We start from the raw sequence: 14472 nt of genomic DNA on the forward strand, positions 1-14472 counted from the left end.
TGAGGGGAAACTTAGAAGAGAGAGGTTAGTTGGATGAACCATGGTCTCCCATTCTTGCAGTTAGTCTTGGGGCTTCCATCTTGCCAGAGATTATTGCTTCTAATAAGGAGGAGGTTGGGCTGCTTTTACACATGTGGGATCAGGGAAGAATACAGGTGAAACCCAGGGGATCTACTTGATGTCTTCTTGCCCCGTTTAAACTGTGAATGGACACCTGGAACAACTCTGACATGACAGATGGATCATTACCAATGGATTAATTCCTTCAGGAATGAATATTTAAGTCACACCAAGACCCATAGAGGGAAAGCTAATGATGAGAGGGATTTATAAGGGCTAGTAGAAGAGGGAGAAGATGAATAGCACTGTTTCAGATATTGGGATCTACTAGCGAACAGAATAAACTCATTGTCTTCATGGTTACATTCTAGTGTGGAGACAGAGTACACACACACACACACACACACACACACACACACACACACACACCCAACCACATAATGAGTCATAAGTACTATGAAGAGAAATAAGAAATAGAGAATGATGGTTTTGCTTTTTTAGAATGAATGATCATGGCAGAACTCTTTGTAGGGATAATATTTGAGCTGAAACCTGAATGAAATGAATGAATGAGCCAGGTATGTGGATATCTGGGATTGGGTCATTCCAGTCAAAGGCAACAGCAAAAGCAAAAGCCCTAAAGCATGAACACTCTTCGACATGTTTGAGGCAGGGCAAAAAGGTTAGGCAATAGGATAGTGTGAGAAATAAGGTCTGAAAGATAGGAGAGGAGTCAGATATTGTGGGACCACCTTGTGGTCTATGGAAAGGACTTTAGGGAACTCATGTGACTGAATCATAATTTCATCCAGCCACATTTTGCCATTTTATCTATAAGTATATTGTATTAAATGCCTTGCTGAAATTAAAGTCACTATGGTATTCCATTTCCCTTATCTAAAAAACTATTATTTCACCTGTTAACTAGTTCAACCTGTTAACTAATTTCACCTGTTAACTTTTCTGTAGTTCCTCTAATTCTTCTCTTTTTAACAATACTGAAAATTTTCCAATTTGAGTCATCCAAACATCTTTACTGCTTTCCATACATTTAAAGATTTTCCTAAAAGTGGTTATGAGAAAGCTTGCATTAGCTTAGTGCATAATTTATTTGAACCTGGAAATGTGAATACATTTAACAGTTAATGACATTGCCTGCCCTTTAGTTAGGGTCTCAACTTCTCTTCTGTCCAGTTTGAAGACCACCTTTCTTGTTGGAGATGAAGGAAACCAAGTGTTTCCCAAATAGCACACTAACCACGTCCCGGTTTGCTACTTTTGTTTTTCTAAGCATTTTTCCCCCATGAGCTTTGGTCCCTTTTATGTTTTTACCTTTCCTGTGATTGTTCTTACAGGTTTATATTACTCATTTGTGCCTTTCTTCATTTCTTTTTCTCCTTTTTCTATCTTTTCACATTTTAAAAATCTAATTTAGTCAGAGTGTTCCCTGTGTTGTACCTCTGGTTTATTCATATGGCTCTATTTTCTTTGTCATTGAATTCTCATACTTGTATGATAGAATTTTACTTTTTAGGATTGCCCATAATCACTATGCTATTAGAGTCTTTGGTCATGAAATCACAGTTATAATTTTGAACTTTCAGAAATCTGCTTTTTAGCTTACAGGGTCTGCGGTTGACTGAGCTCAGCCTCTCTTCCCTTACTATTAACAACCCCAATCTGACATTACAGTTTTTCTTCCTTAGGTTCCTTTTACTGCCAAATGTCAATCACCTCAACTGTGCTCTTCAGCCTTAAAGAGCAGAGTGCTTTGGTTGGAAATAATCTGATTTCAACCACCTTTTGAAGACTGAGTCTTCCCAATTTTTTAAACTTAGTGGTTCTCAGCCTTGGGTGCACATTAGATTTAATTGGTCTGGATTGGGGACAAGGCAGTCAGATTTAGGACTACCATTGTAACAGAAGAGGAAGCTGCACAGAAATTTTTGTATTACCCAGGTGATGAGAAGGTGTTTTTGTTTATTCATTATCATGTTTTTAATATTTCCTCTTATTATAAGATAGTTTTTCCCACCCACTCTTCATTATTCTTTTTTCTTGGTTCTGTCTTATAGCCCAAATATATCTCGCCAGTAACGATCACAATTGTCATTTTTGTTTTCTAGATCAGCTTTATTGAATTGAAGTATAAGGCATGTGACCCATAATTTAAATTTTTCTACAAATGACCTTAAAAAAGCATAAAAAACAGGTGAAATGAACCTTCATAACATGTTTAACTCACTATATCTAAAAATGTTATCATTTCATCATGTAATATATAATTTATTAGTGAGATATTTATACTCTTTGAAAGCTGGTGTATATTTTACATTTATAGCACATTTCACTTTGGACTAGCCATATTTCAAGTGTTCATTAGGCATAGGTGGCTAGTGGCTACTGGTTTTTTTTTTTTTTTTTTGCGGTACGCGGGCCTCTCACTGTTGTGGCTTCTCCCGTTGCGGAGCACAGGCTCCGGACGCGCAGGCTCAGCGGCCATGGCTCACGGGCCCAGCCGCTCCGCGGCATGTGGGATCCTCCCGGACCGGGGCACGAACCCGTGTCCCCTGCATCGGCAGGCGGACTCTCAACCACTGCGCCACCAGGGAAGCCCGTGGCTACTGTTTTGCACAGAGAAGTTCTGTGAATAGTTGTCCGCATTATTTTCCCTTAAAATCTGCTATAGAAAATGCCTGTTGATTTGTTCTTTTGTCATGACTTTTTCCTAATTAGAATTAATCCTTTATCTTTTCTCACATAGCACTTTGTTTTATACTTCCATCATTGTTTTTATTATATTATAATATTGTTTTTATTGTTTTTATTGTTTTTATTGTTTTTATTATATTATTGTTTTTTGTATTTTATTGTTTTTATTATATTATAAAATTGTTTTTATTATATTATATTGTTTTTATTATATTATAATAAATTGTTTTTGTTGTTTTATTTTATTGTTGTTTTATTATATTATAATAATTGATTGGCCTGTGTGTCTCTCCAACTAAATTGCCAGGTGTTCGAAGGCAGATTTTGTGTACTGTATTCACCTTTGTGCCATCTTTCCCCATCCTCAGCCGTTATCATTGCTTTCTGAGATAGTAACTCATGCAATAAATGTTTATAGAATTGAATACAACCCATCTCGTGGTGTGTCTACATATTACAGAGGGTTAGTAACTAACTAGGAATGTGGTCGGTATTCCCTCAAGAATAAGGAGACATTCCATTTTCAAACATCTAGCCACAAGTCAAGATAGTGTACGTTCTGTTCTGATTTTGTCTACTCACATATGTGTAGCTCTTCTTCTACCAGATGTACCATTTGAATTTCTTTTTATGATTTTCTGTTATGTAGTATTTATTCTTTTTGTTTCAAATTCAGCTTTGCCTTCAATTATACTTATAGATGACTAGCCAGGTAGACTTTGATTTCTAAAATTGTTTTGCTAGTTTATGTATGGTTCTTAAAGCTTTTCACCCAACAGTAGTATTTGTTCCTAAGAAATGGACTGATGATGGAAATCAGGTACAATATCATGTTAACAAACTTGATTAAATAGCAAATTGCAAGGTTGTTGCAATTTTTATTAAAATAAAAGCTCATAGATTGGCTCTGTGTATGTAGGGTATGTGTGGACTCTTTCTGCCTGTAAAGGATTTTCTATCTTCATCTTCCAGATCTGTTTGTCAAATCATCTCTCTCACCTACACTTCCACCGATCTCTCTAAGACAGGGCTAAGTAAAGACAGATTTTTGTCATGACAGGAGCACAAAGTGACAATAGATTTTGAGTAGTATATAAATTGAAGCTACTTTGTAAATACTCTCAGTGACAAATATTGAAAAAGTACTGCCAGCTTTAATGTTAGAGGAAGTTGTAAGTTTTCTAAATATTGACTTGACAATTACCAGCCTATTAGATGGAGCTAGAGCTTTTGTGATTTGGGAGGGGTGGCAGCGGTGACGGTGCTATACTGCTTCTCACCTTTGATATGTGACTTTATGTAATCAGTGTCCCAAAATCAAGAACACTATTAAGAAGGCATTGATTTTTTTCCTTGCTGATTATAAATGAAACAGCCAGAACTGAAGCATGCCTGCTTTTTGTGATTGTACTAAACTAGGGTTTTCTGATTTCTGTTTGTGTTGGAAAATACCATGGAGGTTTTCATGCAGAACACTTGCTTTACTGAAAGTGGTAGCAGGGTTTCCTGCTTTGCTGCCTGTGAAATAAACATCATATTAGCTCCTCCTACCATGAATACCAGCTGCTGCGGTGATCAGCCAGTAATTCTGTTAGAAATGCACAGGAAATGTTGGTCTACTCAGTGTAAGGGCAAAAAACAATTTCTGCTTCTTACCTTCCTGCCAGCAGCCAACAGGGAGGCCTAGGGTATATTAGTGCATTTTTACACTGGCATAGGGCCCTAGAATTGGATGCACTGAGTCTTTTTTTGTTTTTAACATCTTTATTGGAGTATAATTACTTTACAATGGTGTGTTCGTTTCTGCTTCATAACAAAGTGAATCAGTTATACATATACATATGTTCCCATATCTCTTCCCTCTTGCGTCTCCCTCCCTCCCACCCTCCCTATCCCACCCCTCTAGGTGGACACAAAGCACCGAGCTGATCTCCCTGTGCTATGCGGCTGCTTCCCACTAGCTACCTACGTTACCTTTGGTAGTGTATATATGTCCATGCCACTCTCTCACTTTGTCCCAGCTTACCCTTCCCCCTCCCCATATCCTCAAGTCCATTCTCTAGTAGGTCTGTGTCTTTATCTTAAATGCACTTAGAATACAGGTTTTGACTGCTTCATAGGAGACATTCCAGACATATTTATGCTCAGCAGAACTCTGAAGTTTTTATTCTTATTATCATGGTACTGTGTTCTTTCTGCTTGTTTCTTTTATCTGTGATGTTAGAACTGTTCCAAGGCCACAAATAACTCAGATAAGTTCAACTTGTGCTATAACCTCTTTACATTAATGGAACCGCTTTACTGAAATCCTAAGAAAGATGTTGAAACTCAGGATGTCTGTACAGGTCTGGTAGAATGGAAAGCCACAGTGCTTTCAATAGCCAGTCTATAAAAATCTTGGTACAAAATCAAGGTTTATTTTACTTCTCAATTTTCTTTTCTCAGTGAACCCATAGTTGTGGTTAACTCATTTATCTGAAAGTAAGTCATTTTAAATGCTGTTGGAAGTTTTCATAATGTCCAGAAATAAATTATAACATAAAATCCAATGATTTTATTATATTACTCATGTTTGTAATTCCATCATTCTGGACCACTGATCTTTAATTGGAAATTTTGGATACTTTCTTCCAGAGTTAGTAGTGGAAGGAACATAGCATTTGGAGGCAAAAGACAAAAATCTGAGTGTAAGTATTAGCTTACTGTGTGGTCCTATATCAAGTCATTTAAGCTCTCTAAATCCCCATTTCTACATGTGATACCATAGGTAAGTATAGCTGCATACATCCCAGCAATATTACTGAGACGACCAAATGTGATATATATCATATCATTTGTAAATTGTAAAGGGCTATTAAAATGTTGGTTATCATTTTTATTATTCTACAACCCTTTCACCCTAAAATCTTCAATACATTTATCTCATGCTTATAATCCCTTAGTGGCAGGTTGGATATGATAGTATCACTTAAGAATGTATGTTTTGGGGCTTCCCTGGTGGCGCAGTGGTTGAGAGTCCGCCTGCCGATGCAGGGGATGCGGGTTCGTGCCCCGGGTCTGGGAGGATCCCACATGCCGCGGAGCGCCTGGGCCCGTGAGCCATGGCCGCTGAGCCTGCGCGTCCGGAGATGTAAAAAGAACGTATGTTTCGTTTTACTGCTGAAAATGTATATATCACTAGATTTTCATACGAAGTTTTCATATTAAAAATGAATAATAATTCCAGCAGGAACAATTTATGTGTAAGCACTGTCCATCTCCTTCTACCCACAAAGTAAAATAACTGCTTTTAGTTCGAGTAGGGAAATTAAATGTTTCTTCTTCTGCTTATATTACAGCTTTATTAAGTGATTCATTGGGTTGATCTCATTTTAAAGTGATTTTAATCTGTTACTTGCTTGAGTTCCCATTGTTGAATTTTCTTTGTAAGAGACTTAAGCAGATTAAATCTCTTACTGCACAAGTGTCTTAGACCTTAGTACTATGGGCTGCATTATGAGTTCATCACTAGAGGTGTTAACTAGGTGAGGCTGGATGGCTAGAAATGTTTTAGGTGGATATCATAGATCATACAAAGCTAAGAATTGGAAAGCTGCTAATTCTGTGATGTGATCCTTACTTGTGTTTATTTTCAAAGTTAGATCATGAATATGCTTATAGATACTTATTTCCTTCAAATATTGCTTGTACCACTTAAAAACTTTGGAAATTCTTGCTAGGGAAAAATCTACTAGAGTAACATATGAAAAAAAATATTTTGTGTGTGTTACCAGTTTTCTAAGCATTTTTTTCTTTTTTCAGTGTTCATAATACTTTATGTTCATCTTGTGTCATTTATCTTATTCTGTCTAATAAATACTAATTTGCTTATTTCTCTAATTCCTCTTTTTAGGTTATAAAATTTTCTAGAGAGATAAGATATTTAATAATCTCCCTACACTCCATATTAATTTGTACAGAGCCAGACTCAATAAAAACTTCTCAAATTTAATTTATGGTTACTGGTACCTAAAATAGGGGAGAAAGTTGCTCTTGATTAAGGTAGCTTACAATTGGTTTTTCTTCCTATCTGCCAATCATAGAATCTTCTCTCAACAAATGCCATTCTGATTTAGGGTAATTTTCTAATGTAAAAATCCCATTTATACAAACACCATTAAAAGTATCTAGTAACCTAATTTTTTTAAAAGTTCCTCCATTTCACGTATTTCCAAATGGTATCCAATAATACTTGGAAATAATAAAATTTGCCCAAAATAGGTATAGCTTCTCCACCCTAAATGTAAAATCACTAAAGCTAATGTGAGTAACTTGTTTGTGGATTTTTAAGGTTAAAGTACTTCTGGTAATAAAGCATTTGGTAATTTGTCCAGACTAGATGCCAGAAGAGCTCCACTGTCTGATACTTGATATCTTTAAATATTTGGGTTCACTTTGACCAACCTTTGTTTATGAGCATAAACACATAAACTAAGGTTTAGGCCACCGCCTCCTTTCCCCAACATTCTTCCATCCCTGTTGGAAAAAAAAAATAGAATCTTGAAAACCAAATGAGTGTGTCTTTTTCTTTAGTTATCTTAAAAATTGTAATGTTTTTAATCAAGGAAACTCATTACCTATGTTAGTATTGGTGAATCACATGTTGTAGTCATCAAATTTTTAATGAGTCTCCATGTATTTTTTAGTTCTAGATTTTTAGGAAGTGGCAGGTGCTGCTTTGGTTAAAAGGCTTTCAAACTGATTAATAGGTTCATCTATAATTTGATTTTTAAAGAAATACATTTATGATAGTGAGAAAATGTTTCCTCTTCATAAAAAATCTGGCAAGACATACTGGCTTTTGCTCAGAATTTGAAAGTATATGGGAATCAGTTTGGAATATTGAAAAAGTCAAGAAACTAATTCTAGCTCTGGCGCTGTCTTTCGCCGTCCATTTCTTTATATTTAAAATGAGGGAGGTATATTAGGTAATTTCTAAGACCTCCTTCAACTCTACTGACATTCTTTTATTGATAGCATTTATTCGGAAGAAATAGATCTGTTTATGGATTGTGTCAGGATATCAAATGAAGGGATGTAACAAAAGATACATAAATTTTTACCCTTGGACTGTTAAAGAATGGCGACTCTGTGCCCACTCCATCCCCCAAAATGGAGGTTTGGTGTTAAGAGTAGGCAACTCAAAGATGACTTCTGTTTTGAAATCTTAAATTAGTATCTTCTAAGAGTTTATGAGACTTGTGAGAGTAGCCCTTGTGTGATGATATGGCATAGTATTATATTGTATGCATATGGTATTTTTTAACATCTTTATTGGAGTATAACTGCTTTACAATGTTGTGTTAGTTGCTATTGTCTAACAAAGTGAATCAGCTACATGTATATATATATCCCTATATCTCCTCCCTCATGTGTCTCCCTCCCAACCTCCCTATCCCACCCCTTTAGGTGGACACAAAGCAACGAGATGGTCTCCCTGTGCTATGCAGCTGCTTCCTACTAGATATCTATTTTGGTACTACATATATGTCCATGCCACTTCCTCACTTCGTCCCAGTTTACCCTTCCCCCTCCCTGTGTCCTCAAGCCCATTCTCTGTGTCTGTGTCTTTATTCCTGTCCTGCCCCTAGGTTCTTCAGAACCTTTTTTTTTTTTTTTAGATTCCATATATATGTGTCAGCATATGGTATTTGTTTTTCACTTTCTGACTTCATTCTGTATGACGGACTCTAGGTCCATCCACCTCACTACAAATAACTCAATTTCATTTCTTTTTATGGCTGAGTAATATTCCATTGTATATATGTGACACAACTTTATCCATTCATCTGTCAATGGACACTTAGGTTACTTCCAAGTCCTGGCTATTGTAAATAGAGCTGCAATGAACATTGTGGTACATGACTCTTTTTGAATTATGGTTTTCTCAGGGTATATGCCCAGTTGTGGGATTGCTGGGTTGTATGGAAGTTCTATTTTTAGTTTTTTAGGAACCTCCGTACTGTTCTCCATAGTGGCTGTATCAATTTACATTCCCACCAACAGTGCAAGAGGGTTCCCTTTTCTCCACACCCTCTCCAACATTTATTTTTTGTAGATTTTTTGATGATGGCCATTCTGACTGGTGTGAGGTGATATCTCATTGTAGTTTTGATTTACATTTCTCTACTGATTAGTGATGTTGAGCATCCTTTCATGTGTTTATTGGTAATCTATGTATCTTCTTTGAAGAAATGTGTATTTAAGTCTTCGGCCCATTTTTGGATTGGGTTTTTTGTTTTTGATTTTGAGCTGTATGAGCTGCTTGTAAATTTTGGAGATTAATCCTTTGCCAGTTGATTCATTGGCAAATATTTTCTCCCAAAATAAGGGTTGTCCTTTCATCTTGTTTATGGTTTCCTTTACTGGGCAAAAGCTTTTAAGTTTCACTAGGTCCCATTTGTTTATTTATTTATTTTTCATCCATTTCCCTAAGAGGTGGATCAAAAAGGATCTTACTGTGATTTCTGTCATAGAGTGTTCTGCCTTTGTTTTCCTCTAAGAGTTTGATAGTGTCTGGCCTTACATTTAGGTCTTTAATCCATTTTGAGTTTATTTTTGTGTATGGTGTTAGGGAGTGTTCTAATTTCATTCTTTTACATGTAGCTATCCAGTTTTCCCAGCACCATTTATTGAAGAGGCTGTCTTTCCTGCATTGTATATTCTTGCCTCCTTTATCAAAGATAAGGTGACCATATGTGTGTAGGTTTATCTCTGGGTTTTTATCCTGTTCCATTGATCAATATTTCTGTTTTTGTGCCAGTACCATACTGTCTTGATTACTGTAGCTTTGTAGTATAGTCTGAAGTTGGCTATCAGAATCTGAAATTTTAATAAACATCTCTAGGTGATTCTGATTCATGTGTTCTAAGATATATACTACAAAATAACGGCATAGAGAAACGATACCCCAATAATGGAGTTAGGTATCCAGACTGATATGTCTACTTAAAAAAAAAAGATAAACAAATGGATAAATCGTTAGCCAGGCTCATCAAGGAAAAAAGAGAGAAGACTCAAATCAATAGAATTAGAAATGAAAAAGGATAATTAACAACTGACACTGCAGAAATACAAAGGATCATGAGAGATTACTACAAGCAATATATGCCAATAAAATGGACATCCTGAAAGAAATGGACAAATTCTTAGAAAAGCACAACCTTCTGGGACCAAACCAGGAAGAAATAGAAAATATAAACCGACCAATCACAAGCACTGAAATTGAGACTGTGATTAAACATCTTCCAACTAACAAAATTCCAAGACCAGATGGCTTCAGAGGTGAATTCTGTCAAACGTTTAGAGAAGAGCTAACACCTATCCTTCTCAAACTCTTTCAAAATATAGCAGAGGGAGGAACACTGCCAAACTCACTCTACGAGGCCACCATCACCCTGATACCAAAACCAGACAGAGTTGTCACAGAAAAAGAAAACTACAGGCCAATAACACTGATGAACATAGATGTAAAAATCCTCAACAAAATACTAGCAAACAGAATCCAGAAGCACATTAAAAGTGTCATCCATCATGATAAAGTGGGGTTTATCCCAGGAATGCAAGGATTCTTCAATATACAGCAATCAATCAATGTGATACATCTTATTAACAAACTGAAGAAGGAAAACCATATGATCATCTCAATAGATGCAGAAAAATCTTTTGACAAAATTAAATACCCATTTATGATAAAAACTCTCCAGAAAGTAGGCATAGAGAGAACTTACCTCAACATAATAAAGGCCATATATGACAAACCCACAGCTAACATCATTCTCAATGGTGAAAAACTGAAACCATTTCCACTAAGATCAGGAACAAGACATGGTTGCCCACTCTCACCGCTATTATTCAACATAGTTTTGAAAGTTTTAACCACAGTAATCTGAGCACAAAAAGAAATAAAAGGGATCCAAACAGGAAAGAAGAAGTAAAACTCTCACTGTTTGCAGATGACATGATACTATACATAGAGAATCCTGAAGATGCTACCAGAAAATTACTAGAGCTGATCAATGAATTTGGCAAAGTGGCAGAATACAAAATTAATGCACAGAAATCTCTTGCATTCCTGTACACTAATGATGAAAAATCTGAAAGAGAAACTAAGGAAACACTCCCATTTACCATTGCAAAAAAAGGAAAAAAATACCTAGGAATAATCCTATCTAAATAGACAAAAGACTTTTATGCAGAAAACTATGAGACACTGATAAAAGAAATTAAAGATGATACAAACAGATGGAGAGATATACCATGTTCTTGGATTGGAAGATTCAACATTGTGAAAATGAATATACTACCCAAAGCAATCTACAGATTCAGTGCACTCCCTATCAAACTACCAATGGCATTTTTCACAGAACTCTAGCAAAAAATTTCACAATTTATATGGAAATACAAAACACCCTGAATAGCCAAAGCAATCTTGAGAAAGAAAAACAGGACTGGAGGAATCAGACTCCCTGACTTCAGACTATATACTACAAAGCTACAGTAATCAAGACAGTATGGTACTGGCACAAAAACAGAAATATAGATCAATGGAACAGGATAGAAAGCCCAGAGATAAATCTACGCACATATGGTCACCTTAGTTTTGATAAAGGAGGCAAGATAATAAAACGGAGAAAAGATAGCCTCTTCAATAAGTGGTGCTAGGAAAACTGGACAGCTACATGTAAACGAATGAGATTAGAACACTCCCTAACACCATACACAAAAATAAATTCAAAATGGATTAAAGACCTAAATGTAAGGCCAGAAACTATCAATCTCTTAGAGGAAAACATAGGCAGAACACTCTATGACATAAATCACAGCAAGATCCTTTTTGACCCACCTCCTAGAGTAATGGAAATAAAAACAAAAAATGAACAAATGGGACCTAATGAAACTTAAAAGCTTTTGCACAGCGAAGGAAACCATAAACAAGACGAAAAGACAACCCTCAGAATTGGAGAAAATGTTTGGAAACGAAACAACTGTCAAAGGATTAATCTCCAAATATACAAGCAGCTCATGGAGCTTATTATCAAAAAAACAACCCAATTAAAAATGAGCAGAAAACCTAAATAGACATTTTTGCAAAGAAGGTATATAGATTGCCAACAAACAAATGAAAGGATGCCCAACATCACTAATCATTACAGAAATGCAAATCAAAACTACAGTGAGGTATCACCTCACACTGGTCATAATGGCCATCATCAAAAAATCTACAAACAATAAATGCTGGAGAGGGTGTGGAGAAAAGGGAATCCTCTTGCACTGTTGGTGGGAATGTAAATTGATACAGCCACTATGGAGAACAGTAAGGAGGTTCCTTAAAAATAGAACTTCCATACAACCCAGCAATCCCACTACTAGGCGTATACCCTGAGAAAACCATAATTCAAAAAGAGTCATGTACCACAATGTGCATTCCAGCTCTTTTTACAATAGCCAGGACATGGAAGAAACCTAAGTGCCCATCGACAGATGAATGGATAAAGAAGATGTGGCACATATATACCATGGAATATTTCTCAGCCATAAAAAGAAACAAAATTGAGTTATTTGTAGTGACGTGGATGGACCTAGAGACTGTCATACAGAGTGAAGTAAGTCAGAAAGAGAAAAACAAATACCGTATGCTAACACATATATATGGAATCTAAAAAAAAAAAAAAAAGGTTCTGAAGAACCTAGGGGTAGGACAGGAATAAAGATGCAGACATAGAGAATGAACTTGAGGACACGGGGAGGGTGAAGTGTAAGCTAGGACAAAGTATGAGAGTGGCATGGACATATATACACTACGAAATGTAAAATAGATAGCTAGTGGGAAGCAGCCGCATGGCACAGGGAGATCAGCTCAGTGCTTTGTGTCCACCTAGAGGGGTGGGATAGGGAGGGTGGAAGGGAGATGCAAGAGGGAGGAGATATGGGGATACAGGTATATGTATAGCTGATTCACTTTGTTATAAAGCAGAAACTAACACACCTTTGTAAATCAATTATACTCCAATAAAGATGTTAAAAAAATAAAAATAAGTCTATTTAACTCTTAATGTAGTTGGCATATAGTACTAAAAGCAGAGTATATAACCTAATCACCTATGTATAATAAATAGTGGCTATATAACTGTTTCAATTAGAAATGTCAAGTTCACATCTGTTATTGGAACAGTCTTTTGCAATGTGCATGAGAAATTTCCCCCAACATCAAGCCCCTGTAGTTTGCTGTTATAATCAGGAAAAGGAGTTTCAGTATGAGGGTGACTTCGAGTTGCAGCTGAGTGGGTTAGGATTTCTAACCGGAAGGACAAGGTTAGTAGTTTGTTAAGGATTGGGGAAGGTACACTGGTAGTGATTGGAGTAAAGGAAAGCGCGGAATGATGGGACGGAGGCTATCGTACATTTTAATTCATAGTCTCCCATGGCTGAACATTGATAAACATTATTTGGTATTTACATCACATAAAAATTTCTCTTATTTGATGAGAAGCGTAACCCCTTATTGTACATAAATGCTGAGCTATCTACATATGTTAAACTAATTACTATTTGTTTTTCTAAGCAGTTCAGCTTCATGCCAGAGTAAAGGATAGTTCTGGATGGCAGACATCATCTATTGTCTTCTTGTCCTACAGGTTCTTATTTTGGAGGAGTATATTTTTCTGGCTCTAGTACCTCAATTCCTCATATGAGTGAATGAAGTTGTTACGAGTGGCTATTTAGGACACCTAGGCTGTGGGAACAACTTTTGTGGTAAAGCTTGGAGCTATTAGAGACTGAGCTACTAGTGATGAAATAGTGGAAGCAAAGAAAAGAAAGGTGGTAAAAGACAGTATGTATTTCATGCTCATGAATGCAGAAGAGCAAGGGACTTTAAGTGACAAGCATCTTTGGCTAGTTGCCGAGGTCTTTGCTAATATAGATTGAGAGGTAATTTCTTATAAGTGATGTGAGGAGAGAAAATGAGTTCCTTAGAGCTGAAAATCATATTACAGGGAAGTTGTATGGATTTCTTTTTCATTTATAAAAAGACATTTTTCGGGCTTCCCTGGTGGCGCAGTGGTTGAGAGTCCGCCTGCCGATGCAGGGGTCACGGGTTTGTGCCCCGGTCCGGGAGGATCCCACATGCCGCGGAGTGGCTGGGCCCGTGAGCCACGGCCGCTGGGCCTGCGTGTTCGGAGCCTGTGCTCCGCAATGGGAGATTAAAATTATAAGTATTTGCTCATTTTGAAAAGTTCAAACAGAAATGTATACAATAAAAGATGAAAGATTCCCCAGAGGTAACCATTGTTTGCAATTTTGTATATATCCTTTCAGATGTTTTTCTGGTAGTTGTTTTACAAGTTTGGATTATTGAATTCATTTGAGCTATAAGTCAGAGTCTGGTTTTCAGGTTCATATTTAATGATTTTCCTCCCCTTTTCTCTTCCTTATAGGCTTGCTATGGGTGTTCTCCAGGATCAAAGTGTGACTGTAGTGGTATAAAAGGAGAAAAGGTAAGATATGAGATGAGCCTTAAAAAACTTGGAAAACCAATAAAATCGTGATTTTAATATTTTTTTAAAAAAAACAGGGCTTGTACCTCAGCATCTAATTAAATAAAATGAATTTTACTCTACTGCTTATTTTAGATTGCTTTAAGGATTAGACTATATCTCA

At 36.5% G+C, this 14472-nt stretch overlaps 1 protein-coding gene across 2 annotated transcripts in view; it reads left to right on the forward strand.

The window, feature by feature from the left end:
- Positions 1 to 14472, forward strand: part of COL4A5 (collagen type IV alpha 5 chain) — a 218001-nt gene that overhangs the window by 81842 nt on the left and 121687 nt on the right. For both annotated transcript variants that reach the window (XM_004281525.3, XM_033408794.2), the window contains exon 2: positions 14250 to 14309. In XM_004281525.3, coding sequence (XP_004281573.1) covers positions 14250 to 14309 — 60 coding nt within the window. The remainder of the gene's footprint in view (positions 1 to 14249; positions 14310 to 14472) is intronic.

The sequence above is a fragment of the Orcinus orca genome, chromosome X, assembly GCF_937001465.1.
Source record: "Orcinus orca chromosome X, mOrcOrc1.1, whole genome shotgun sequence".
NCBI classification, from domain to species: Eukaryota; Metazoa; Chordata; class Mammalia; order Artiodactyla; family Delphinidae; genus Orcinus; species Orcinus orca.